This window comes from Egretta garzetta, unplaced genomic scaffold, assembly GCF_000687185.1.
Source record: "Egretta garzetta isolate BGI_Z169 unplaced genomic scaffold, ASM68718v1 scaffold41, whole genome shotgun sequence".
Lineage (NCBI taxonomy): Eukaryota > Metazoa > Chordata > Aves > Pelecaniformes > Ardeidae > Egretta > Egretta garzetta.
Window position 1 is genome coordinate 3,782,684 of NW_009258755.1, and position 25,937 is coordinate 3,808,620.

The following is a 25,937-nucleotide window of genomic DNA, read 5'->3' on the forward strand; positions in this document are numbered from 1 at the left end:
TCTCTGTCCCTTGTTATTTTATTAATTTAGGTGATTTTCACTTTGGTTGCATGATATCTTAAATCTTTAGGCATATATGTCATAAATATGCAGCTCTGTTCTGAAAAGTGGCAGAAAAAACATCTCCCTTGTGAAATCTGGTTAATTTACAAAGGAAACATTGTTTTCTAAAAGCTGATCCTACAGGTTTAAAGTGCAGCACATCAGTGATGGCTTTTACTTAACGAAATATATTGAAAAAACAGATATCCCTTAAGCACATTTAAAAGAGACCTTTAATATGAAATATTTTTGTATGCCACAACTATTCTTGCTTGCATTTTTCAACTGAGAAATTCTTTCTCTGGTCTGCTTGTACTCAATAAGTGAATGTTAACAACTTGCACATGTAGTGAATCCTTGTTATCAACAGACTGATCTTTCAAAGGGGTTGTGTCTCAGACCACAGGCTATTCAGTACTATCTGTTGAAAGAAATCAATGACACATTCAAAATGGAGGTGCGCTTTGTGAATGCCCCTTTTGAGCAGATACAAGTAAGACATTAGATCACATTAGTGCCTGCTTTTATGAGCCAATTTACAAAAAATAACTTGGTATAGATACCATTGCCCTTATCAGGTGCTCAACGTAAAAATAAACCTAGATAAAGAACAAAACCAAGTACAAAACCAGAGAGCACAGAGCACAGAACAAGAGGTAGCCTGACTGTAATCAGAATAGAGCAAAGTGCTCTTCAGCTCCAGCCTACAAGGAGCTTTCACTGCCCAAGGCAATGGTACCTGCTGCTGTTGGAAGAATAAGGGGACCTCCGGAATAGTAAGCCCTGTGAATTAAACCTTATTTATCCCTTGGCTCTCCATGGGAGTGCAAATAAACAAGAATGAATAAAAAACATACAGGCTTCATCTCTGCCCCAACTCAACCCAGCTCTGTGCAGAGATGCATCTGGTCGAGTGAATCCTGTGGGCCCAGGTTTGAGGGGGAGAGACCCTGCTAACCTTGTACAGCCATTTGTGTGCCAACACTTGCCCGTGCAATTAGCTTACTTCTGGGGAGACACTGGATACCTGCCACTGGAGAGGCTTATTGAACTTGGATGCTTGATCTACTAAATCGCAACTTTTGGTTTTGCTAGACTAGACCCTAAATGTTTCAATCAAGGAAGTATTTCACATTATGTACTGCTAAAAGAATGACGAATCTCCAAAGAACAGAGAGGAGAAATGAGAGCATATTTAAGTGACTTCTAAATACTTTTGCTAGATTTTTTAAGCAGTATTTTAATATAATGGCATCAGTAAACCTGATAATTTTAACATGTCCTTAAGTTCTCTGTGTACAACTCAAAAGCATAATTAAAATCTTCACAAATACCTCTGTATGTAAGTGTATCATTTGTACAGGCATGAGATCTTTCTAAGTAGTCCAGTTTGAGAGAGACAAACTCCTATTTGAGATATCCAGTAAGTGAGTTTCTAGAATCTCCTGACAGAAAAAGACAGGTTCAAAGCTGAAATGTTGTGCTGTATAACAGAAGGCAGTTACAGAAATCAGGGGAAAATTACAATATGAATTCTATGAAGGTTTGTGTGAAGATTCAATATGACAGAAAAATTCTAAGACACTAAAATATAATTTCAAGTATTGTACCTTAATATTTTTGATGTATTATACAGGGTTTGTAGTTCTTGCCAAAAAATCTAAACCTCAAGTAAAACATCGATGTGTGCTTTCACTGTGCCATCACTTGGCACCAGTGCTAATGAAGTATAAAAATTCTGCTCCTTGAAAATGGCTTTTTTACAGCTATTCTATTTTTATTTTGCACTGGAATGGATAGCTATGCAGACTGAAGGATAATAGTGAATCTTTAACTTCCTGAAAGAGATCACAATTTAAGACCTATCTTTAAAAAAGGCTCTTATGGCAATATTGGAAAAGTACTTAATGTACAAAAAGAAAAAATACTGCTCCTCTAATATGCAAGCCTTTAGAACAATAGTTCCACAATCACACGTGTCAGTCGAAATGTATAATATTTTTAAATACAATGTGGTTTGGTATTACACAAATTGCTAGGCAATACACAGGTCTGTGTAGCATAGGGATATGGGAGCGAATTTAGAGCTGTCACTGCAGAAGAAACACTGGCAGCTTATTGCTTAGGCCAGGATGAAGTGAGTGGAAAAGTTATTCATCCAAAAGACATTACCCTTTCAAGCGTGGTTGCTCATCATCTACTGAGTCACGTTTGTTTTCATGCAGATCACTCTCAATATTGATGTATTCATCCTCCTGGAAAAGAGATCAGTGCCGAGGCTGTGAGAGGGGTGCATGTTTGTTAAGTAAGGTGTGAAAAAACAGATCCCCGCTGGCAGATGGCCGAAGCAGTCTCAAGACTTTCCTATCTGCACTGAGTGCATGGCTCCTCTCCTGTCTGCTACGAACACTATGATCAGTATTGGGCAAACACAGCGGTTAGACTGCGGCTGTGAACTTTCTCAAGCCATCCACACCATTTTGAAAGGGGAAGAAAAAATACCAGTGTTACTCAGAGCTGAAGAGGGCCCCATACATAGTACCACTGCATACCTGCTGGAAAGTGAGAACTGCAGGCAGGGATGGTAGAGCTGCTAATTAGCCAGCTTGCCCAGCACCTCCTATTGATGACCCTGGTTTTGTTGCTTCTCTCTGCAGAACTTTAATATGGTGGAAATTTTATGTCTGGGGAATGGTTAAATTGGGAGGAAGAGAGTTTTATTGTTTTAAAAATTTAACTAAGCCAATAAATCTATTCTTAAGAAAAGCTGCTGAGACAAGGTAACAGGTAACAATCCTTTAAAGAGAGCTAGCATCCACAGGCTTTGAGGCAGAAATTTAAAATTTGGCCAGATAGTACATTTTCATCAGGAACACACCTTTTTGTTACTGGAATCCACATATGCCTGGCTGCATTAAAGCTTTTGAACAACCGCAGTCTGACCTCCACCATGTTTGGGGACTGTCCTTGAGGCGGCTGGCAGCAGCACGGCCCCCCCAAAGCTGCTCGGTGCACCCACAGGGGCTGCCATGCCCATTCCATGTTACTTCCCCGGCCCAGTCCAGAGGGGCAGAGGGAACATGCCTGTCCCACGGGTATGTACCTCCACGCTCATGGCAGGGCCTGTGGAAGGGCCAGCGACCCGGGGCAGGTGACCATTGCATTCAAAGGCAGCAGCATAACTGCACGCAGCCCTTGCACTATGCTCGCGCTTCCTCAGTTTAACGCCATGCCAGGGTGGCATGACTGGCCTCCTGCCCTTGGGTGTCCGGCCAAGATGACAGTGAAGGCAGACAGTGTTTTCTTGAGCTGGTGGTTGGTTGTGCCCTAATCTCTGGAGAGGAGCTGGCCTGCTGTGCCCAGCCACCTGAAGCAGTGGCAGGCTGCAGGTGAGTTTACCTTTGTTTTTGTGCCACTATTACCTGTGCTAAAAGCATTCCCCAAACTGCTGTGTGAAGCAAGGCTCACTGCAAACCTGGCCCTGGCCCCTGCCTTTTGACAGGCTTTTCTGCTGCAGGCACTGCTCAAAGTCTTGGAAAGCCCTCAGTTAGTTCCTAGCGAGAGACTTGAACCAGCTCAAAGGCAAAATTAACACACGGCCAGTAGCTAAGATGGTCCAGAGGAAATAAAGCAAACCTGAAAAATGCCAATGCTGCCACCTACTAAGTTGCTATTATTTTTGGTAACTGGGAGCACTTCTCTCAGCAGCTGTAGGAGATGGGGTTCTTACCTGAGGGGCACTGAATGCTGATAGTATTGGAATATCATTTATTCCTGGGCTTAATTTGGCACACATTGCATGCCAGTGCTTTTCACAGATTTTTGAACCTACATTATAAATCTGGAGAGTCCAGCCCTCTGGGTCAAAGAGCCACGCTTTCCTGTTTGCAGGTGGCTGCACTCCTGTGGCACCATGTGCTCTCTCCTGGTCACAGCTCGAAGCCCATGTCCCACACATCCTGCCTCCATCCCCACCAGCATCCCCAGTGCCCCCACTTCATGTGCTGCCCAGGCCAGACCGTGCTCCCCCACCATTTTGCCCTGTGCCACAGCATCCTCCCTGGGCCAGGAGCTTACCTGGATCACCCACAGCCTGGGCTCTGGTTCTCTGAATTTGTGAAATATATTGTTTGACTTGAGAATATAGCCTTTTTATTTCTGTTGAGTATTTCAATATAAAAAGCATTAATCCACATCTTTTTGCATTGTCTACAATATATTTAAATATGCTCAGAATATTCTGTTGCTATTTTATTGTCACAAATGCTTTCCTACATATACATTAAAAGGAGTTAAGAAAATCTGAGATCAAAGATCACTTTGTGTCTAACTCTGTGCAGATACACAAGGAAACGGGAGAATGGATTCAAACCCCTTTTCTCCTTTTTTCAAAGCCAAACATGATATCAGGTCTGGCTCTTGGAGAGTGTTGGCTAACCCGAGGCTGAATGGAGCGCATGGACCATGCCAGCAGGGGCACAGCAAAGTCCATACTCTGTAGAGCCTCAAAATAAGCTCTTCTGCCTTAGCCACAGAGTGCACAAGGAAGTGTCGGTGTGGGTATATGTATGTCTACTACACTTGCACTGAACGCTTTCAGCTGCACCTTTTCAGTGGGAAATTGGTTTCTTTGAGTAAAATCAAGCTTTCATTGACTGCCACTATTGTTCTCCATTTTTCAGTGGTTTCAGTTGGTTCTGAAAATCCTTTTATTCTTTTTTTTTCTGACATTCCCTTTTTTGCTGGCTTTTTTGAAGAGGACGGTATAGGCACTGCCTACTGCCTTCCTCTCCTAGGATCTCAGATCCTGGTCTAGTTGCCTGGAGCGCATATCAGAACAGTCCAAGTCATCCTTTCCATCACTGTAAATATGGAATCACTTCAACTTTGAGAGCAGAGGCATTTCTTTGGCATCATGCCTTTGCTGCCTCTGTTCATAACCAAAACCCATTGGAAGCTACAAAAGAATATCCACAGCATCAGGAAAACTATTTCTTATGTGCTGCTTCAGGTACCACCAGCAAACTTGACAGGCAGATATGATTACAACACAGGAAAGTACTAGAAGTTTTTAATGGAACTTTTAGAATAGCAGATTATTTCTGGAGTTTGGATGCAAAAATATTAATGCATGGCACTAGTAAAACATCTGTGGGTTTTTTTCACCTGACTCTCATGTCTTCATAGTGAGCTACTCGCTATGTGAGTTTAAACAAATGTACAGACAAAAGAAGTCAAAATGGATGCATTTATTATGAAGTCACCTGTGTTGTATTCTCCTCTTCTTTCTCTGGTCAGTTGTATGTCAGAGCTGTTACCTTTATGTTCGTCTGAAATTTCCCCTATTTTGGATGAGTAGGTATTTAATAGCTTGTATGCTCTCTCTGACTGAAAGATCATGTCACTAAACCCAATGTTTCCAGCTTCTCTTTTTCCACCTTCTCAGAAGAAAATGCTTCTAAATCAACCCCTCATCCATAGTTTTCCCTCTGATCACCATTTCTGATGCCTCTTTTCAATCTTGTATGAAGCCATTATGACATTAGAAAACATTTTTCTGAATCCTATGTGTCCTGTCAATTTTCTGTGTTTTTTTCCTTAATGTATTTCTGAGAACAGAACTCGCTCCCCTGTCAGTTTATGAATTTTAAATCAAATTCAGGTTTTGTTAAGATATCCGTCTTGGATGTATTATCACAGCCAATTACTGACATTAAATTTGAGGTTTATGAATTTACATAACGTTATTCAAAAGAAAAAAAAGAAAAACCACATACCTGATTAATATGTACCATTTTCTTATTTTGTGAATTCTTGATTGTCTGTGAATTGTCTCCAAGACCTTTTCAATTTATAACATCCACATCTTCGCTGTCATTCTGGGGCATGACAAGACCAGAAATTGTTTCGGTTCAAATCAAAAGCTGAAAGCCTTTCTCATGTGCAGTGAGAACTGATGTATACTCTGATACATGTGCTTCCATGTTTCACGTTACTAGTACGGGAGCCCAAAACTCAAGAGTGCAGAGCTTGGGTGTTCAAATCCCTGCACTATTACACAAAGCTGTGTCAGTCATGGCTGATGTCAAACTAATGTCAATTTGCTGTTTTCTTGACCAAACTCACATGTCCTCTTGGTGCAGCCTTCACCTGAGGACTGGCTCAACAAGTTTACAAAAAGATGCAGGCTTTCTCCCTGCCAAGAGCAAACCAGCCTATTGGGGCCTTTCCTGGGTTGTTAGCACCTTTGCTCCAGTGTATATGCACCTTATGCATATGCAGTAAATGCATTTTTTAAAAAAATACATACTTCTATTGCTCTTGGAATAAACACTCAGAGTATCTTTAGAAGCTCTACTACATTAATTCTCTGTGGTGTACCTTTTATCAGAGTGTACTAAGAGTTGAAGACAACCATAATCAGCTCCCCCATTTCTTTTTTTTTTTTTTTTATTCTGAAGCTTGGTTTTCTTTTTTAATGTTTTGAATGGCACATTATTTCTTTGTAATGATCCCTGAAGGGCTGGTTCTTATTCTGGTTTTGTAAGAAAGCTGCTTAAACAAAATGTCACATAACTAATTGTCCTGGTTTTGGCTGGGATAGAGTTAATTTTCTTCCTGGTAGCTGATATTGTGTTGTGTTTTGTTTTTAGGATGAGAAGAATGTTGATAACACCTTGATGTTTTAGTTGTTGCCAAGTAGTGCTGACAGTAGCCGAAGGCTTTTTTAGCTTCCCCTGCCCTGCCAGGTACACAAGAAGCTGGGAGGGGGCGCAGCCAGGACGGCTGACCCCAACTGGCCAAAGGGCTATTCCAGACCATATGATATCATGCTCAGTGTATAAACTAGGGGGCGTTGGCTGGGGGTCAGCTGGGGGATTGCTGCCTGAGGATAGGCTGGGCATCAGTCAGCAGTGGTGAGCAGTTGCATCACTTGTTTTCCCTGGGTTTTCTTTCTTTTTTGTTGCTGTTTATCTTTTCACTACAAATTATTATTGTTGTTGTAGTTATTATTATTATTTATGCTTATTATTATTGTTTATGTATTGTTATTATTATTATATTTTTATTATTAAACTGTTCTTGTCTGAACCCACAAGTTTTCTTACTTTTGCCCTTCTGATTCTCTCTCCCATCCCACCACAGGGAGGGTAGGGTAAGCGAGTGGCTGTGTGGTGCTTAGTTGCTGGCTGGGGTTAAACGATGACACTTATATACCCAATTGATATAAATGTTCTATATTTCAGTGGTTTCTTATGGCAACAGTTATGGTATGGTCATTTCGCTGTATTTTATTGCATGAAGTGTCCAATTATTTACATGATAATAAACCCAATAAATTAGTATCTATATTTAGCCTTCTAAGAAAACAATAATTTCCAAATGAAAAATACAAAATAAGCCTAATCATAGTAAATTATAATAAAGGCAGGAATAAGAAGTACTACTAGACATAAATTAGGTTTTGCCTTTTAGAGGAAACATGACCTTAGAAGCAACCAGAACAATTTTCAGTAACATGTTTTCCTTAAAGATACTCTGCCTCTAAACCTCACAAAAAAGCTGTTTCAATAAAGTGTTTCTGAAACCTTGTGTGTCTGGGGGAAGAGGAGAGAGTCTCAAGAAGTTGTTGATTCACCTCCTGTGGCCCTGATAAACCAGATGGTGATACATCTTCTAAAGGTGTATCTTTGCATTCCTTTAAGAGGGAGGAGGTATTTCTTTTTCAAAAAGCAGCTCTGTTACTCGTTTGCCTTCTAACCATGCTGTCTTAGGAGTTCGCTATAGCTGTCCCTTCAGTTGACAGTGAAAGCCTCTACTGAACACTCCATACAGTGCAAAAAAAAAATTATCACAAGAAGCAGTGCTTAACTGTAACATTGAGATATGATATATTAAAAATACTATACAGGACAGCATAGTGAAGTCAAAGTGGTACAGTTCTGTAATTGCCACACACATATCCCCTGGGGACAGTCTCTTTGAAGATTTCTATACTCATTGTTGAGCAAGAAAAAGAAGAGATTTCTTAGGCCTTTTGTCAGCAGCCGTGTGAAAAACAGTAAGCATGCGAATTGCTGTCATCAAGCAACAGAAGTACAGAATAATTTGCGTTGGAAACAGCTCTAGAAGTCACTTTGCCCAATCCACTGCTCAGCTGCAATAATTACATAACAGTTTCATTTAGAAAGTAATTAAAATATATGAATGTATGAGTAATGTAACAGAAAACTAGTAAGAGCATCACATGATTGCTGGAACTCTAAATAGCCCGCACTGCAGAATGATAGATTTGTGTTATTTTCTGCAAGCATAAAAACCACTCATTTCAACTGATCCTACCACATTTCTGGCATATTCCAAATTCAGTAGAAACTGGTTACTTGCTATTGATAACAAGTTTACTTCAGTAGAAGACTACTTCTGTTGACTAAAACAGCCTTTGAATGAGTGCCGCAAAGATAAGTACTTATATTTCACAGCTGGTTCTTCAAGTACAATCTCTTCATCCTCCCCTTTATAAAATTTTTAAATTTCATTTGCTGAAAATGCATGTTATTTAACCCTATTCCCTGAAGAAAAAGAATTCTTTTAAATTTCTCTTAAGAATAGCAATATTCAAGTGACAAAGCTGCCTATTCCTTTTTCCTGTTTGCTTAGAGTCTTTCTGAGTTTGCTGAAGGAATTCCCCACCAAAATGTCAATCTCTCTCTGCTTATCACCTTCGGTTGAAGATGGCTACCTAAGCACCCAGCATGGGCACAAAAGCTTCTACCTCATTTGCTCCCTGGAAATGGCTGCAGAAATTGCAACAGAAATCTGTTCACTCTCACAGCAAGTGAAATATACACGAGGCAGAAAGCAAAATCCAGAATAAATGAAACAGGAAAAAAAGATCTGCACATTCCTGAGAAGATAACAAGGAGCACATGACCCCCAAAATTGTGGCTTTCAAAGAGTGAACGCCATGGGGATGACAAGGACAAGAATCCTTAAAATGATTTTGCATGGAATATTTACTTAGCCTGAGAAGACAAGAGCCTAAATGTATAACTAACTTTCACAATTTCCTTCCTGGAAGAGATGAGGTAGTATGTCATAGTTAATTTTTTTTTTAAAAACAAGCATGGCTTTGGAAGGCAAGTTTTGAAAATGTGGAAAAGGACTGCATAATTTCCTGCCTGGATCTGGAGTTATACAGTGCAATGCCTTCACAATTTCCAAGGGAAATTACAACACCAATGCCCATGAAATGGAAGTTCTTAATAGTGCTTATACTGCAACCAGACAAGAGTATCTAGGAAGTTATGGCCATAAACACAGAAATAAATGGTATTTTTTAGGATCTGTTTTAAGCTTGTTTGAATGAAATGGAGTATGAAAGCTGCATATCTTATGGAATTACCAATGTCCTTACGCAGCATGAGTAAAAACCATAATTTTAAAGGGGATCCTTATCTTTCCTCAAGTCAGCTTCTTAAAAGCAAATTGTGCTCTGCTACAGAAACAGGTACTGACTGCTTAACGCATCATAAGACTGACAATAGGAGGCCAGTGGACAATAAATATTTATTAGCTCTTATCTTCCCTTTACATTGTATCTATTTTATGTTTACCTTTGAGTTCCTTTTAAAAGTCAGGGATTTTTTTGGTCCCACCTACCATTCCTTTTTATGACCGAGTTCTATCTCCTTGAGGAGTAAGTAAGTGTGACTTGCTGTTTAATGTCATCATTAGCAGAGATCTGAATCATAAGAACTGATTAGGTAAAACCTTTGCCTCTTAAGTGGGGGCTAAACACCAGCTAGGTTAATCCAATCTCAGCTTTAGGGTTACTGTTAGTTCTGCAGGGTTTCTGAGCAAACAATTCTGTGGGCGACTGTAGCGATCCTCCAGCCGGTGCCATCAGAGAGAAGTTAACTGAATCATATTGAATGCAAGAGACCATTGTGTTTCTATACATTATATATTACGTCATTGTAGATATAGGTACAGAACTTATTACATTGGCATGTAGACACTTAACACAGACTATCTTCTGAATAGCAATGAGACCATGAGGATAACTACTTAGGTTCCTTAAATTGCATGACATACTTAAGGGGAAAAACACATTAAAAACCTGAATGTCTCCATACAAACAGTGCAGCAATATGTTGATTCTAGCTATGAGGCAGCCTCCAAAGACAGTAACTTTAACATGTAGGTCTTAACAATTGTATTGGGTTTTTATTAAGGTTACATTGCACTGAAGGGTAGGAGCATGCTTAGGAAAACTGGCAGTGTGGGTAGAGTTATATGTCTTCTTAAAACAAATACAAGAAGCTTACTCATTATAATACACCCAAATGGTTGTCGGTAACTGACATGTCCCTAATATGAAAAAGAGAGACAAAATAAGAGATACAGTAGAGCTGTACATTTCAGTTTTATCATTTGTTTTCTTTTGAGACTTTTAAGCTGTTAATGAGGTAAAAAGTTGCTTCTGAGTCTTCCATTGTACTGGTACTGACATTGTCACAATGCAATAATGCAAGACCTGCAGTTTTTGACACTATGCCTATAAACAAGTTCAGGTGCTATCTGTGTAGCGTACAGAAGAAGTAGCTGGTATTTTGCAGGATCGTGCATTTTTTTTAAATGTAACTGATGGTGTTAATAGATCTTTATGCTACATGGATGCATGTCCTCTCTGAAAGTTAGCACTAGTTAACTGATTTCTGAGGGTTTACTGCAGTATGGTTGAAAAAATTTTGTGCTTCTGTGATGCAGTGAAAATCCTATCACAGTACAGAAGAATGTGTGTGTTTAAATATCAACAGCCAATGTGAAATTAAGAACTCAATAGTTATCCGCCTTTGATCATTTGTATAACTAGAATAAAAGGCAGATTATATTACAACCTCTTCAACCCATGAAGAGTTCCTCCACAACAGAAGGCACAATGCCTCTCATTCTTGAAATAATAAAGCTCTGATATGATTCTTCATCCATCACTTGTTAGCCTTGAGCTGCTTTGTGTTACATTGAGAACTGCTTTCTCAACTTATTTACTTTATAAAACAAACTGCCTAAGCCAGGTTTACTTTGTCCCTGTCTTATTTTTTCTATCCCTTTGTCCGTTAATCATTAAATGGCACAGGTACATCTGAAGGTACCTATGGAGTGCAATCCCACACTGATACTTAAAATGGCTTAAATTAATCATGTTCTGGGACACCTTTATATTTTGTGGTTTAGGGAAGATACTCATTGCTTAGTAATAGAAGTCACTGCATCCTGGAGGAAGAAAAGCATTCACTCTTTGTGCGAGAAAAGCTCAAATACTAGAAAATGGGAAAAAATGATGAGATTATTTTCTTCTCAGTGGCTTCTGTGGTCAAGTGATTTATTTGTCTATATGCAAAAGTTTATTTCCTACTGTGTCTTATTTTCTCTAGGGTGTGACTTATATGTTGTGTCAGAGGTAAACAGTGTAAATGTAAGTGTAAGCACCTTTTGGTGTTCCAGGAAGAAAAAGTAACCAGAAAGCCTGACTCAGGCCCCAGATTTCATTGTTGCACCATCTCCGTGATTTGGCATTTGAATTATTTAAATCAGAGAGGATTTGCAGGCTCTTGCAAATATATGCAATGGATAGGAAAAGAAGCACCTGGGTGAGCTAACTGCGTAAGGCAAAGGATTATCTGGAGTCACTGTACCGTGCTCCGCAGAAACTGCCATGGAAAGAGATCTTTTTCAGCGTAGGTCATTCAAGAGCATTTGGCACTGAACTTCTGCATCTACAGAGGGACTTCTCTCCTTCGTGGGTGTGGTGGGTTGACCTTGGCTGGATGCCAGTGCCACCAAGCTGCTCTATCACTCCCCTTCTCAGCAGGGCAGGCAGGGAGAAAATCAGATGGAAAAAAAATCTCGTGGGCCAAGATAAAGGCAGTTTAATAAAAGCAAAGGCTGCACACAGAACCAAAGGGAAAACAAAGATTTTATTCTCTACTTCCTATCAGCGGGTGATGTCCACCCACTTCCCGGGTAGCAGAGCTTCAGTACATGTAAAGGTTGCTCCGGAAGACAAACCTTGTAAATAACAAATCCCCCCTTCCTCCTCCTTTCTCTCAGCTTTTATTGCTGAGCCGACATCGTACGGTATGGACAGTTTGGGTCAGCTGTCCTGGCTGTGTCCTGTCCCAAGATCTTGCCCACCCCCAGCCTACTAGTGAGGGGGGGAAATGTTGCAGACACAGCCTTGATGCTGTGGAGCACTGCTCAGCAGTAGCCAAAGCACTGGTGTGTTATCCACACCTTTCCAGGTACCAACATAACGCACAGCGCTGTAAGGGCTGCTGTGGGGAAGATAACTCCATCTCAGCCAGACCCAATACAATGGGTTTGTAAGCACAGACTTTGGAATCTGACTGCACTATTTTAGGCACACATTTTGTGTAAAAACACAGCCAGGATGAAGCCCTCTCTTATCTCATTCACTTGAACTGAGGGAGACCCAAGTTCAAATGGCTCTGAAGCACAGACGTGTTGAGAGTGCTCTGATTACCCAGGAGCATGCCCTAACCGCTGGGTTATCGTGTTTTAAGAGAGTTATCTCTCTGTCTCCTCCTAAGGCTGTCCCACTTAGTGTGAATTATTAACTAATGACTGGAGTAGGGACTTGACCCTAACTCCCTTACATTCCACAAGTATTCCCTGACCGGCAGATTATCAAATCAATCTATTTCTTGTCTGTCTCTGTAGCCCAATGAATAAATATATAGAGTGGTTGGATGTCGCTGGAGTTACATAATATTCCACATGCTTAGCGTGTACAATGACCTTTCTGTGGTATTTGAATGGTGTCGGCTGATACCCACTGCCTGCTATCCTCCCGGCTAGCCAAGCGCAGGGGCAGGGTAAGGATGAGAGGCTGCAGAGGGGAGCGAGGGGTACTCTTTGGAGCCACTGTCTCTCCCCAACTTGTCCTACCTTCAGTGATAAGCACAGTGAACCGGCCTGGCTGTCACAAATTTCTGTTTATCCCTGCTGTAATGTCTATGAAAATACATGGATGCAGGGCGCTGAGAAACAATAACTAACTGGTTAACAGATTTTGGTGCATCCACTTTTGAAATAATTTTGAATCACTTTTGAAATGCATTTTTAAAATGGTTGTTAACATTACTTTATGCGCATAATACACAGAACTGTCTGGGTTGGCTCCTTATCTCCTCTCAGAGCTCTTCTTGGGAATAGAACAAGACAACTGGAGTTATTTTATGTGTGGAAGAAAGAAGATATGCCCCACTGTGACTACATTATTGTTTTTCTCATGTTATTAATATACATTGCTTTGATGAGATATATGTCTGCTGCATAATGATGACCTCTTCAACAGCACTGTGAATTACCTATCCTCAGGAAAAAGCAGCAACTGGTACAGCAGATGGGAGAGGTGGATGAGCTAGTTGTGAGAGCCATCAGGCTATGAAATATTACTGAGTCAGGGGACTTTTCAAAGATACCGGTATTCCAGGCAGCAGATGAAGGCAATAAGCGGGAGCCTACTCCAGCATATGCCAATTATGCTCCACCTTTTTATACAAGAGCCTTGTATTTTGGCAGGGTATCAGTGCAAAGCATGTGGGGTGTTGTAAAATACCTGCAGCCAGAGAGCAGAAATTGCTTTTTCTTTGTTCAGGGACTGAACATTGTTCATTGTTTTTAAGTCCTTCCTCTTCCCCGCAAAGCAAAGGAAACCACACTTACCTGGAAGGCCAAATTGTGCACTCCTGAGAGATCACGGATGGTCTCCGTCAGCTCCATGTGCCTAGCATGGGCAGGAGAGCTTTGGGTGAATGTTGAAAGCTACTTGCAGTGCAGGGCAACAGCAGCCAGCACCTGCTTAATCCATCTGCAGGGTCGGTGAGTACCACTCCAAGTCTAGTTAGCTGGAGGCACTCTCAGGTTGCTCTTTCTCACCAATAGCCCCACCTTCTCGCTCCCCTGGCACAGCCCCTTTTGGCGAGCGTGGGAAACGGCATTCAATGTTTCTTGAGACAAGAAGGGAGGGTTCCTACGTGTCCCAAAAGGCCGGTGTATCTCTGGGTGATCCCAAAGGCAAATGTGTGTACTTAACATGACTTCTAGATTTCCTCACTTGCCTGGGGGAAAACCTTCCCCGCCCAGATCTTTGAGAGGTCAACACAGTTTTTGCCTTTTGCACAGCTATTCTCAAGTCACTGTTTCTGCGGTGTTATTGTGGCTCTGTTGTGGTGGCTAGGGGCTTCATCTAGCAAGAGAAAACAAGGGAAAACAAACAACTCCCAAACCTCCAATAAATATCGGTTATGAATTTTCAGTCAGCATGACGAATCTTATGGCACGGCGTCATTGGGTTATCTGTCCTCAGATTACTCACCTTTAACCGGAAAGCTTTCTAATACTTTTCAGGTTTGCTATTTGTAGTAAGGCAAAGTTATATTCTTAGAACTATCAGTTGGCTCTTTTTCCTGTTTTTGCTTGCCTATGGATTTTGTATTTACAGCTTGTTTTGTATAAGATCACTGAAAATAGTAGCACTATTACAGACACTAATGTCAGACAGGATTTGAATGAATATCATTTTTGTCTTTAGGAACACCAAAAATGAGGGGGTGTTCTGTTTCTTTGAAATACAACAATGTATATTTATGTATTCATTAGGTGCCTAAATTTGAAACTTTCTACACGGGGATTGAAAATGTCATGCGTTTTGCCTCATCCTGTGAAAAAGCAAAAAACGATGTCCTGTTTTAGGAATAAAGACAGAACGGGGTAGTGTGACTAAATATATTCTTGGAAATAAAGAATAGTTACATGAAAAATAAGATGATGCATCTTTCTGAGGAATCTTCCAACTATGTTTTAATTATCTTGTAAATTATACAGTTGAAATATATGCTCTTTGAATCTCATAACTACAGCTCAAACAGGAAGACTAGTTGGTTTTTCTCTTTTTTTTTTCAGTAAGGAGCACATGACTTTTAAAGACATACTCTGTTTTTCAGTGTTCAGAATCTTTTTTGATGCCCCATGTTTTGAAATCAGCATGTTTGTTGCTATTTGTATTTGTCCTGTGAGTAGAGCAATTTCTGTGACTAATTGCTTCTCTCTGCACACTGCTTGCCAGCAAAAATAGCTGCAAATATCTTTAACAAGTTTGATATAATTGCCTACTGATTACTGCATACCTCAGCTGTTTCTCTCTTCCTTTCTTCTTTCTCTCCTTCTGCCAGTTTTGAACATGCTTTTAATGTCAAAAGGAAGAGGGCAGAGGAAACAAGGCAGTGAATAATTTTCAAATTCAGCCCATGCAATTTGAAAATTTGTAGTCTGCACTTGCATGTTTGGAAGAAAGTTGTACCCCGGTAACTCTGCCAAAACACAAGTATTTTCTGTTGTTCTTTCTCTTCTTCTGGCAACTTTTTAGATAATTTTTAAAACTGGTTTTCTTACTGAAAAATGCCAGAATAACACTGACTTGACCATTTCAGTGCAAAGTTTCCTCCTCTGAATTATATTTTATGTTGGAAAACTCACAGGATACTGAAAGCAAAAACACCCAGACATCCAAGACAAATCCTGAACCCCCTATAGAAAGCACAAGCCGTTTCTCTGTGGACAAAAGACCATGTGGTTGAACAAAAGGTGAGAACTCACTAATATTTCTGGTCAGGATCAGCCAGCAGTCTACTTTTGATTTACAGCAAACCCCTTCCTGTTTCTGGTTAGTTTAAATACTTACATGAAGCCATGAACTTTCAACAAATGTCAAAAAGTGCCTGAAGGATATCACATCCTGCCATTTCAGCTGATAACAACCCTGGACATCTCTTTTCCACTCATGTGATTCCTGCAGCTACAAGAAGGCATTAAGACTTGCACACTTAATTTTTAAGGGTGTTTTAACAACATTTGACTAACAGTGCTAGGCTCAAGCAAATACATGTTGCCAAAATTCTACTGGCTGATAACAGAGAGAAAAGTTTAGAATAACCAAAGAGTTGCTTCCTAAGAATAGCACTAAGAAACTTTATGTTCCATCCCAGTATTTCTACATGAACTCCTGACTGTCTCTTAGTTAGGAGACCAATCAAAACACTGAGTTTCATATAAAAATGAGATTTATATTTTTCCTAGTGTGAATAATACATGGAGGAAATTAATTCTCATTTGAAGACATAAATACAATTTTCCTGGGTGCTTCTCACTTCCTTTTTTAGTGGTAGAAGTTTATGAATTTATTGAAAGAATGCTGCTGTTTTGGTTAGCAGGCCTGAGAAGCTAGGAAAAGAAAGCATTTTACTGTATTAAAACAGCAATCTGGAAAAGGAGCTCAGCAGCACAATAAGTACATGAATCTGCTTTTTGATATGGACTAAGGAAAATTTCAGTGTATGGTGTATCTTTGCAACTTTGCAGGCAGCTGGCACAATGAACCACTATTATTTTATCACACATATGACTGAAACCTAGAAAATGAAGACACTTGAGTAATGAACATTTTTTTAGAAGTTTTTTATATAACAGTTATTTTCTTGGATCATTTCCTCAGAACATGAGAGGTGTTTTCAGTCATTCTCCAGAAATTTATTAAGGAAGTAGAAAGCTTGAACATTACCCCCTCAAAGTGTTTTCCTTGGAATTAATGCAGGTAAGGAAACCAAAGATCTTGCTAGCAGGAGAGGCTTTCAGCTGCACTTTATGTTTTGTAATATAGAAAAATGTTCCCATCTGTAGCATAAGATGGGTTGGTATAAATGGGTATCTTACAGGCAGTGGTAGACACTAGACATCAGTATTTCCCATGGAATATACACAGAGCATATAAATCTGAGTATCTGAGTAGTAAGAAAAATGGAGTACTATGGAAAATAAATAAAACTCTTGGTTTTATTTCCCACAGGAAAACCTTCCCACACCAGCGGGGAGTAACTAAGTAACTTTGTCGTGAAACCCTAGTCACAAGGGATAGCATTCAGAGCCTTTTCATACTTCAAGTAACAACACAGTAATACTCAATCTGCTCTGAAATTGTCATGCAGCCTGGCTAGGCCAGAAAGGCTTTTTTTGGATACTATAAAAATATTAATCAACTGCACTGCTTACTGTATACACAGCAGGCAAATACATAGCAATATGATTCCTAATAATTTTCTATGTACATAGAGAAGAAGAGCAGGAATATAAAGAAACAGGTGAGATATCTAAAAAGAGCAAGATCATTCTGTTCTTTTCATTATTGAACTGTGGAAAGCAACTTATAATTAGGACTTGTACAGTTGTTCAAAAGGTCATTTTTTTACATACTTAATTGATCATATTCAGTATTTATAGTTGTGCTAATTTTACTCAAATTTTAGAAGCTTTGAGATAAAATCCTGAACAATCTCTCTTATGTGGTCAGGGTAAACTGTGACTTCAGACAAACAAAAAAAAAGAGCTAGACCATGAGGTGGGCAGAGCAGCTTCAATCTTGACCTAATAACTAAATGCTGGTAGATTTTCCAGAGATGCTGTTATTCTGGCAATCATGTTTTGCTATGCAATTTTTTGCCAAAGATGCTGAGATATCCATGATGACAGCAAGAAAAAAAAACACAACCAAAAACCAAAAGAAGAATTGTGGGAAGAGTCAGTCAAACTGTAGATGGACACGTATTTTTATGATTATTCCATACTGCTGCTTAGATTTTGCTCCTCAAAAGAAAGGTGAGTGAAAGAAAAGCATGGTTATCATTCACAAATAGTTGGCAAGTAGAAGGTTAGTTGCTTTACTTTTTGCTATATATCCTAACACTTGTTTAGCCAGTCCTGCTTATCCCTCTACTGACTTCTCTGAGTGAAAAAGGTCCTTTCCATATTTGAAAAAGCTTGGACCAAAAAGACATTCTTGTTAATGTCTATAATCTCCAAGCTGCAGGTCTTTGCACTATGGCCTATTCAGTTTTTAGAAACTTTTTCATTAGGTTACCAATGTAAAAGATAAACTCTAAAACTCCACGGTATCATGAGAATAAAGGATGAAGGGAAAAAATTATTGTCTTCTGGGAAAGAAACACAATTTTATGTGTGTAAAATCATCTCTCACTGCACATTTCTCTTGAAAAAATCTGATTTTGGGACTTAACAAAGGTTTTGGTTTTTTTTCCCCCCAAATTCCCAGCTACTGTCCTGCATTCTTAGGGGAAAAGTAGAAAGTTCTTACCAAGATAAAAACAGTTTGGAAAGAATCAGAACGGTGTCGAGTTTGATGAAATGTGGACACCAACCCCTGCATCTCCATTTTTAAAAAAAACTTCTACGTCTTTACAAAGTGACAGTAAATGTTATTAAAGAAACTTTATGTGGTTTTGCAGCCATTTTTGTACAAACATGTATTTTGCATACCCCAGGAATTATTGATATTGATGGAACCGCCTGCTCCTTCAACTGAAATCTTTTGCTAAGAAAGAAAAGAAATTATTAAACTTTTTGGAAAATTAAGTAAGCTAAATGGAGTGGGGGTGGGCAGAGAGAATAAAGACTGAACAGTCCAGAGCATCTAACATTTGAGACATGATATCTAGACTGTCCAGAGTACTTTGAATTCTTTCGTAATGCATATTGCAGAATTTGTTTGCTACATAGATAAATGGTGAGGGAAAACCATTAGTGTTTTCAGAATAATTTTAACTTTTTGCCAGATGGGCTTTATGAAGATATACTTCTCCCACAGTTATGAGCTGGCTGAGTGACCAGGTGCTGCTGCCTTCTCTCCCAGGTTCTGCAGTGAGTTCAGTCTTTGGTCAACACGAGTCACAGACTCTTGCCCAGTAAATCTCCAGCTCTTGCTCTGGCTCCCAACCCTTCCTCTGCTTGAAATCCGTGTGAATATTTGAGCAGACTAACTGCTGTGAACATTATTCACTTCCTTGGTTTTCTATGGCAGTAGAAATGAAACTTTTTCATGCTTCCCAGTTGTCCTAAAGTTGCCCCTTGACAGGAGGGAAACATTAATGTAAAAGAACTTCATGTTTAACAAACGCAATGAATTAGGGAGGAAAGACTTCTTGGAGGAAGGTCAAGGGCCCTTGAGGGCTATCGTGTTTTACCTTGTGACAAGTACCCATGTCAGGCTAAAAAGAAGGAATCCTACAGCTGTTGATTCTCAGACATTAGCAGCAAATTCAGGAGAGTTCAAAGAGACACGCCAAAGGGAGTGGGCTTTCCCAGGAACAGAGAAAAAGGTGTTTATGTGATATCTTAATCATGTCACAGAGGCTAAGGAAAAGAAAACAGCACTACACAGATGCTTCTGTAGCACATTCATGTGAATGCAGAATGAACACAAATAAACAAACAAAACCCAAAGAAAAGAAGAAAGGTATACACTTAGAGGTAATAGGAAGGATTATTTCACAGAATCCTGTTAGGGAAATCACTTAATTAAGGTAGAAATCTTACCTAGGTTCAATCACTATGTTTCAGAAAGGGTTTGGCCATCTGCAGGTGGGAACATCTGTGTGAACATAAGCTCAGAGAAACGCAATTAGGCTTACAAGGCTGTCTCTTAATGTCTTATTAATCTAAAATTTTCTTATTGATATAAAATGTCTTCATCAATAGATGGTATTTGGATAAAATTCTCTTAATCTCACTGAGGAAAAAATGTATCTATTGTCTATCTGTCATTTGGACTGTTTCTTCTAACTTTTATGCATAGAAATATCACTGGCATAAATCTGTAAGTGTCATCACATGTGAAGATGAGCTGAAAGATTAGCATACCATGTTTTCTTTGGGCAGTGGTTTGGGCTTTTTGGTTGAGTTTTTTTTTGTTTGTTTTTAATTCTGCTTGCTAAATTATGCCTTTCATATGCTGGAAATGTTTCCAAGGTGACTTCTGGGCATTGCTTAGACAGATTAATAGAGCCTATAGATGGCATAAAGACACCTGATTTTGGTGGTTCAATTGTGTCAATACACTTCATGCAGGATGCAGTTTAGCTTCGGCCATGTGTTCCCCGCCCCCCCCCCCTCCCCCCAGCTATTTACCCTGTTAATGATCAGCAATCGGCAAAAAAACCCAAACTTAGAAAGACCTGAACCACCCTCGCTGCGACCCTTAATTAAAACCGTATATAGTTATGAAGACGGGTGGGGTCATTTTCCCTAGGTTATAACTAAAGAAATCCCCTACACTGACACCAAATTGGCAAAATTGAAAAAAAGGCTTTGGCCGAGCCTGGAGTGGTCAGAGTGGGAAGGTGAAGGGTGACAAGTTGAGGTTATTGAGATGGTCTGTGGGAGAATGGCGGAGATGGAGGCGAGATGAGAGGACGGCAAAGTGGTGGTATTGTGGAGAAGGGCCCCCTCGGCTGGAGGTGGCATGGGAGAGAAGAGGGTAAACAGTAGGTTAATTGCAGCCTTGGAAGTAGGTGCTGGAAGGAGCAGAGGAGTCCCTTTTAGGGGACGAGGACAAGTATTAATAAGAACCAGGAATTTGCCTTAAACGCTAGGCCCCCAGCTGGGGAGAAACTATGTGCACACTGCAAGAAGGAGGGTCACTGGAAGCAGGAGTGTCCCATGCAAAAGCACTCCAGTCCCCTGTTACTTGCAGAAATTAATGAGGATATTTGATGGGGACCAGAGGAATCTCTCCCAGCAGAACCTCTGGCTACAGTCAAGCTGGGAGAAGAGAAAATTGAATTCTTAGTAGATACAAAAGCCACTTATTCTTTTTTAAATACCTTAGAAAGGGAATTGAGTTCTGAAAAGATAAGCATTGCTGGTGAGACAGGAATTTGTGAAGTTAGGCCTTTCTTTAAGCCTTTGACAATGAACTTGGAAAGTGATGGGTCACCCATCAGTTCCTGTATTTGCCTAACTCTCCCACACCCTAGGTGAAGAAACTGGCTAATCTTGGGGGTTCCCGGGGGCAGTTCTTGCTGCAGAGAAAGGAGTTGACCGAAATGTGCATAGATAAAAGAATTTGAATAATCAGTAGAAACTGTCCCTGCATATGTAGTTATGGTAAGGTAGGATAGTCTTTTGTACACAGCTAAGATATACAGGTACTTAAAAATAGCCCCTAGCAATGGATCATGCACTTGCTGGGGTAGTTGTCCTGCTAATAGGACTGAGCAAGACACTTATAATCCTAGTAGGTCACTAGGGCTGTAAGAATTCACCTCAGCCACAGCTTGGGCAGTCTCTGCTGATCCAGCAAAGATGCCATTGCAACACTTGCAATGATAAGTCCTGCACCATCTGCACAGTGCTTGACAGACCTGTTTGAGAGATTCAGCTCCCCACATAAGCATTACCCTATCTATGCAAAAGATCACAATAAATAGGTTTTGTAATTGGCACTCTGTCTGTGAATGTCTGTGCAGCTCAGGGCGTCTTTCTCCTGAAACAAAATCTTCTGCTATAAAAAGATATCAATTATTTCTACTTTTTTAAAAGTGAGGTCAGTATTTTATAAGTTTTGAATATTTCAGTGTTTTACACGATTATTTGTTCCTGATACTACCCTAACAATGATACTCACCTACTTCCTGAAGTGCTTTTTACATAAGTAAATAGACATGCCCTGCTCTGAACTGCCAGTGTAATATAAGCTCCCATATGGTGCCAATCTTTAAGCTCTAGCAGCACAAATAAATGTTTTTCTTATGATAAAGTATTTCAAAGGGACCAAAGAGAGGACAGTCGTGGATCATAGGATCACAGAATGTTTTGGGTTGGAAGGGACGCCTAAAGGTCATCTAGTCCAACCCCACTGCAGTGAGCAGGGACACCGCTAACTAGATCAGGTTGCTCAGAGCCCCATCCAACCTGGTCTTGAATGTTTCCAGGGATGGAGCCTCCACTGCCTCTCTGGGCAACCTGTTCCAGTGTTTCACTACCCTCATTGTAAATAATTTCTTCCTTATATCTAGTCTAAATCTACATTGTTTTAGTTTAAAACTTTTACTTCTTGTCCTATCACAACCAGCCCTACTAAAAAGATTTTCCCCATCTTTCCTATAGGCCTCCTTTAAGTACTGAAAGGCCGCAATAAGCTCTTCCCAGAGCGTTCTCTTCTCCAGGCTGAACAAGCCTGTCCTCATAGGAGAGGTGCTCCAGCCCTTTGATCATTTCTGTGGCCCTCCTCTGGACCCGCTCCAACAAGTCCATGTCTTTCCTGTGCTGAGGGCTCCAGAGCTGGACGCAGCACTGCAGGTGAGGTCTCACCAGAGCAGAGTAGAGGGGCAGAATCACTTCCCTCGACCTGCTGGCCACTCTACTTTTGATGCAGCGCAGGATGCGATTGCTTTCTGGGCTCTGAGTGCACATTGTTGGCTCATGTCCAGCTTTTCATCCATCAGTACTCCCAAGTTCTTCTCTGCAGGGCTGCTCTCAATGCCTTCACCCCCCAGCCTGTATTGATATAGGGGGTTGTCTCAACCCAGGTGCAGGACCTTGCACTTGGCCTTGTTGAACTCATGAGGTTCACACAGGCCCACCTCTCCAGCTTGTCCAGGTCTCTTTGGATAGCATCCTGTCCTTCTGTCATGACAGCTGCACCACTCAGCTTGGTGTCTTCTGCAAACTTGCTGAAGGTGTACTCAATCTCACTGTCTATGTCACTGATGATATTAAACAGCACTGATCCCAGTACAGACCCCTGAGGGACACCACTTGTCACCAGTCTCCCTTTGGACATCAAGTTGTTCACCACTACCTTCTGGATGTGACAATCCAACCAATTCCTTATCCACCAAACAGTCCACCCATCAGATCCATATCTCCCCAATTTAGGGAGAAGGATGTTGTGGGGAACCATGTCGAAGACTTTGCAGAAGTCCAGATAGATGACATCTGTTGCTTTTCCCTTGTCCACTGATGCTGTCATTCCATCATAGAAAGCCACCAGGTTTGTCAGGCAGGACTTGCCCTTGGTGAAGCCATGCTGGCTGTCTCAACTCACCTCCCTGGCCTCCATGTGCCTTAGCATAGCTTCTAGGAGGATCTGTTCCATGATCTTCCGAGGCACAGATGTGAGGCTGACAGGTCAGTAGTTCCCAGGGTCCTCCTTTCTACCCTTTTTAAAGATGAGCACAATGTTTCCCTTCTTCCAGTCCCCAGGGACTTCACCTGACTGCCATGACTTTTCAACTATCATGGAGAGTGGCTTGGCAATTATATCAGCCAGTTCCCAGGACTCTGGGATGAATCTCATCAGATCCCATAGATTTATGTATGTTCAGGTTCCTCAGGTGGTCATGAACCTGATCTTACAGTGGGAGGGGCTTTACCCCCTGGTCCCCGTCTTGTGGTCCATCGTCTGGAGAGGAGTGAGGAGTGAAGACTGAGGCAAAAAAGTTGTGAGTACCTCAGCCTTCCCCTCGTTTGTTCATGGTAGGTCACCATTCTTGTTCATCAAGGGAGGTACACTTTATTTAACCTTCCTTTTCTGGTTGACATACCTGTAGAAGTCCTTCTTGTTATTCTTTGCATCCCTTGACAAATTCAGCTCCAGTTGTGCCTTGGCCCTCCTGACCTCATCCACAACTTTCAACAACTGGGCAGTGTCCCTATAGTCCTCCTGGGATACCTGTCCCTGCTTCCACTGCCTGTGCAGTTCCCTCTTGCTCTTTAGTCTGACCAGCACGTCTTGACTCAGCCATGCTGGTCTCTTCCCTTCCTTGCCTGATTGCTTACACCTGGGGACTAAGAGCTCTTTCACTCTAGGGAACACATCCTTAAAGATCTGCCAGCTTCATTCTGTCCCCTTGTCCCTGAGGACCTGAGGCAGTCCTTCTGACTAATTCCTTGAGGAGCTGGAACTTTGCTTTCCTAAAATTTAGGGTTCTGACTATACTTCTCGCTTTTCCATATCCCTCAGGAGTGTGAGGTCCAGCAATGTGTGATCACTGCAACCCAGGCTGCCTCCAGTCTTGACTTCACTGATAAGCTCCTGCTTATCAGTGCATTGGTGACCATCAGGTCCAGTACTGCATCCCCTCAGATAGGGGTGTCTATTCCCTGGCTTAAGAAGTTATCCTCAACACATTCCAGGAATCTCCTGGATTGCCTACAGCTCACCATGCTACTTTTCCAGCAGACGTTGGGATGGTTGGAGTCCTCCAGTAGGACAAGAGCCTGAGAGCGTGAAGCCTCCTGGAGCTGGAGGAGGAAGGCTATATCAGTTAGCTCCACTTGATCAGGTGGCCTGTAGCAGACACCAACCACAAGGTTGCCATTGTTGCCTCTGTCTCTGATTCTTACCCATCAACCTGCTTGTGGCTATTCTTCAGGGACAGCTCTTCACACTGTATTGATTTCTTGATGTAGAGGGGAACGCCTCCACCCCTCCTTTCTTGCCTGTCCCTTGTGATCAGCCTGTAGCCATCAATAGCCATGTTCCAGTCATGGGATTCATTCCACCAAGTTTCTGTAATGGCAATGAGGTCGTAGCTTTCTAGCAGCACGGTAGCTTCCAACTCCTCTTGTTTGTTTCCCATGCCGCATGCATTCGCGTAGAGGCATTTCATCTGGGCTATTGGCCATGTCACCTTCTTAGTGGAACACACCTTGTTTCCCTTTCCCTTGAGGTGTTTCATGGAAGTTTCCTTGTTGGCTCCTACTACCTCAGTAGCCCCCAGTTCATCTCCACAAGACTTCGACTGTGCTTCAGTGTCCCAGCACACTTCTGGGCAACAGGTTGAGGGCTCGTACTAGCACCCCATCCCTATAACCATTGTGTATCATCCCACAGCTTGTCACAGAAAAGCCTGATATGTTTCCCCTCCGCCTTTGCATCTAGTTTAAAGCCCTGTCAATGATCCCCACAAGCTCCTGAGCAAAGACCCTTTTTCCACTTTGAGAAAGCTGTCTCCCATTTGACACCAGGAAACCTGGTGCTGCGTAGGTCATCCCATGGTCAAAAACTCCAAAACTGTGATGATGGCACCAGCCACGGAGCCGTGTATTAATAGATTGGGTCTGCCTGTTCCTTCCAGTGTCACTACCCACAACTGGAAGGAGGGAAGAAAAAATAACCTGTGCCCCAGATTCCCTCACTAACCATGCCAAGGCCCTGAACTCTTTTAATCACCCTTGGGCTACGTACTGCAACTTTGTCAGCACCCATGTGGAAAAGCAGTAATGGCTAGTAGTCCAAGGGACATACCAGGTTAAGAAGTTTCCTAGTGATATCTCTAACCCAGGCTCCTGGGAGGCAGAAGACTTCCCCATGAGGAGGGTCACCCTGGCATACTGGGCCCTTTCTTCCCCCCAGAAGGGAGTCTCCCACAACTATGACCCATAAAGATCAGATCAGAAATCTGAAGAACCTGAACAAAAGTCCTGAAGGTATTTAGAGGTCTGCCTAGAAGGAAAAGCTATACATAACACAACACTTATTCTTCTGTGTGATTATTGCTTCCTGAATGCACCAAACAATGTTTCGGGAGCTTGGAACTGCAGGAGGGCATTGATAAGCAGGAGCTTAAACCAACCACTGGGAATCCTCACTTACTGTGGAATGAAGAGGACATCAGGAACATCTCTGTGCTTACACTCCTTCCACCTAATGGTAAATCACTCATTGATATTATTTGGATCCAAGGTAATTCAGAAACAGTGTGAATACACAGCACTCAGAGTGGTTCCCTATGGAGACACTCATTATGCAGGCAACAAAGCTTCACTGCTGTAAAAATCACCACCAGCGTAGCTTATGCTACTTACAGAGCTCTGCTGACTGTAGTCCCTGGGCTGGTGCCGTAAAAGTGAGATTGAACATTTTTCACAGAACTGTAAATTTACCTGCAGTCTAAGTTACCTGGATTTGAAAACCAGCAGCACTAGTGAGAGATTTGACATCTCTATAAAAC

At 41.3% G+C, this 25,937-nt stretch overlaps 1 protein-coding gene across 1 annotated transcript in view; it reads right to left on the reverse strand.

Annotated features, from left to right (window-relative positions):
• The window catches only part of SLC28A3 (solute carrier family 28 member 3), a 43,228-nt gene extending 29,374 nt beyond the window's left edge, over positions 1–13,854 (reverse strand). The window contains 3 exon segments of the mRNA XM_009649183.1: positions 2,215–2,297; positions 5,820–5,921; positions 13,798–13,854. Of these exon segments, the coding sequence (XP_009647478.1) occupies positions 2,215–2,297; positions 5,820–5,921; positions 13,798–13,854 (242 nt within the window).
• Positions 13,855–25,937: the final 12,083 nt, after the last annotated feature.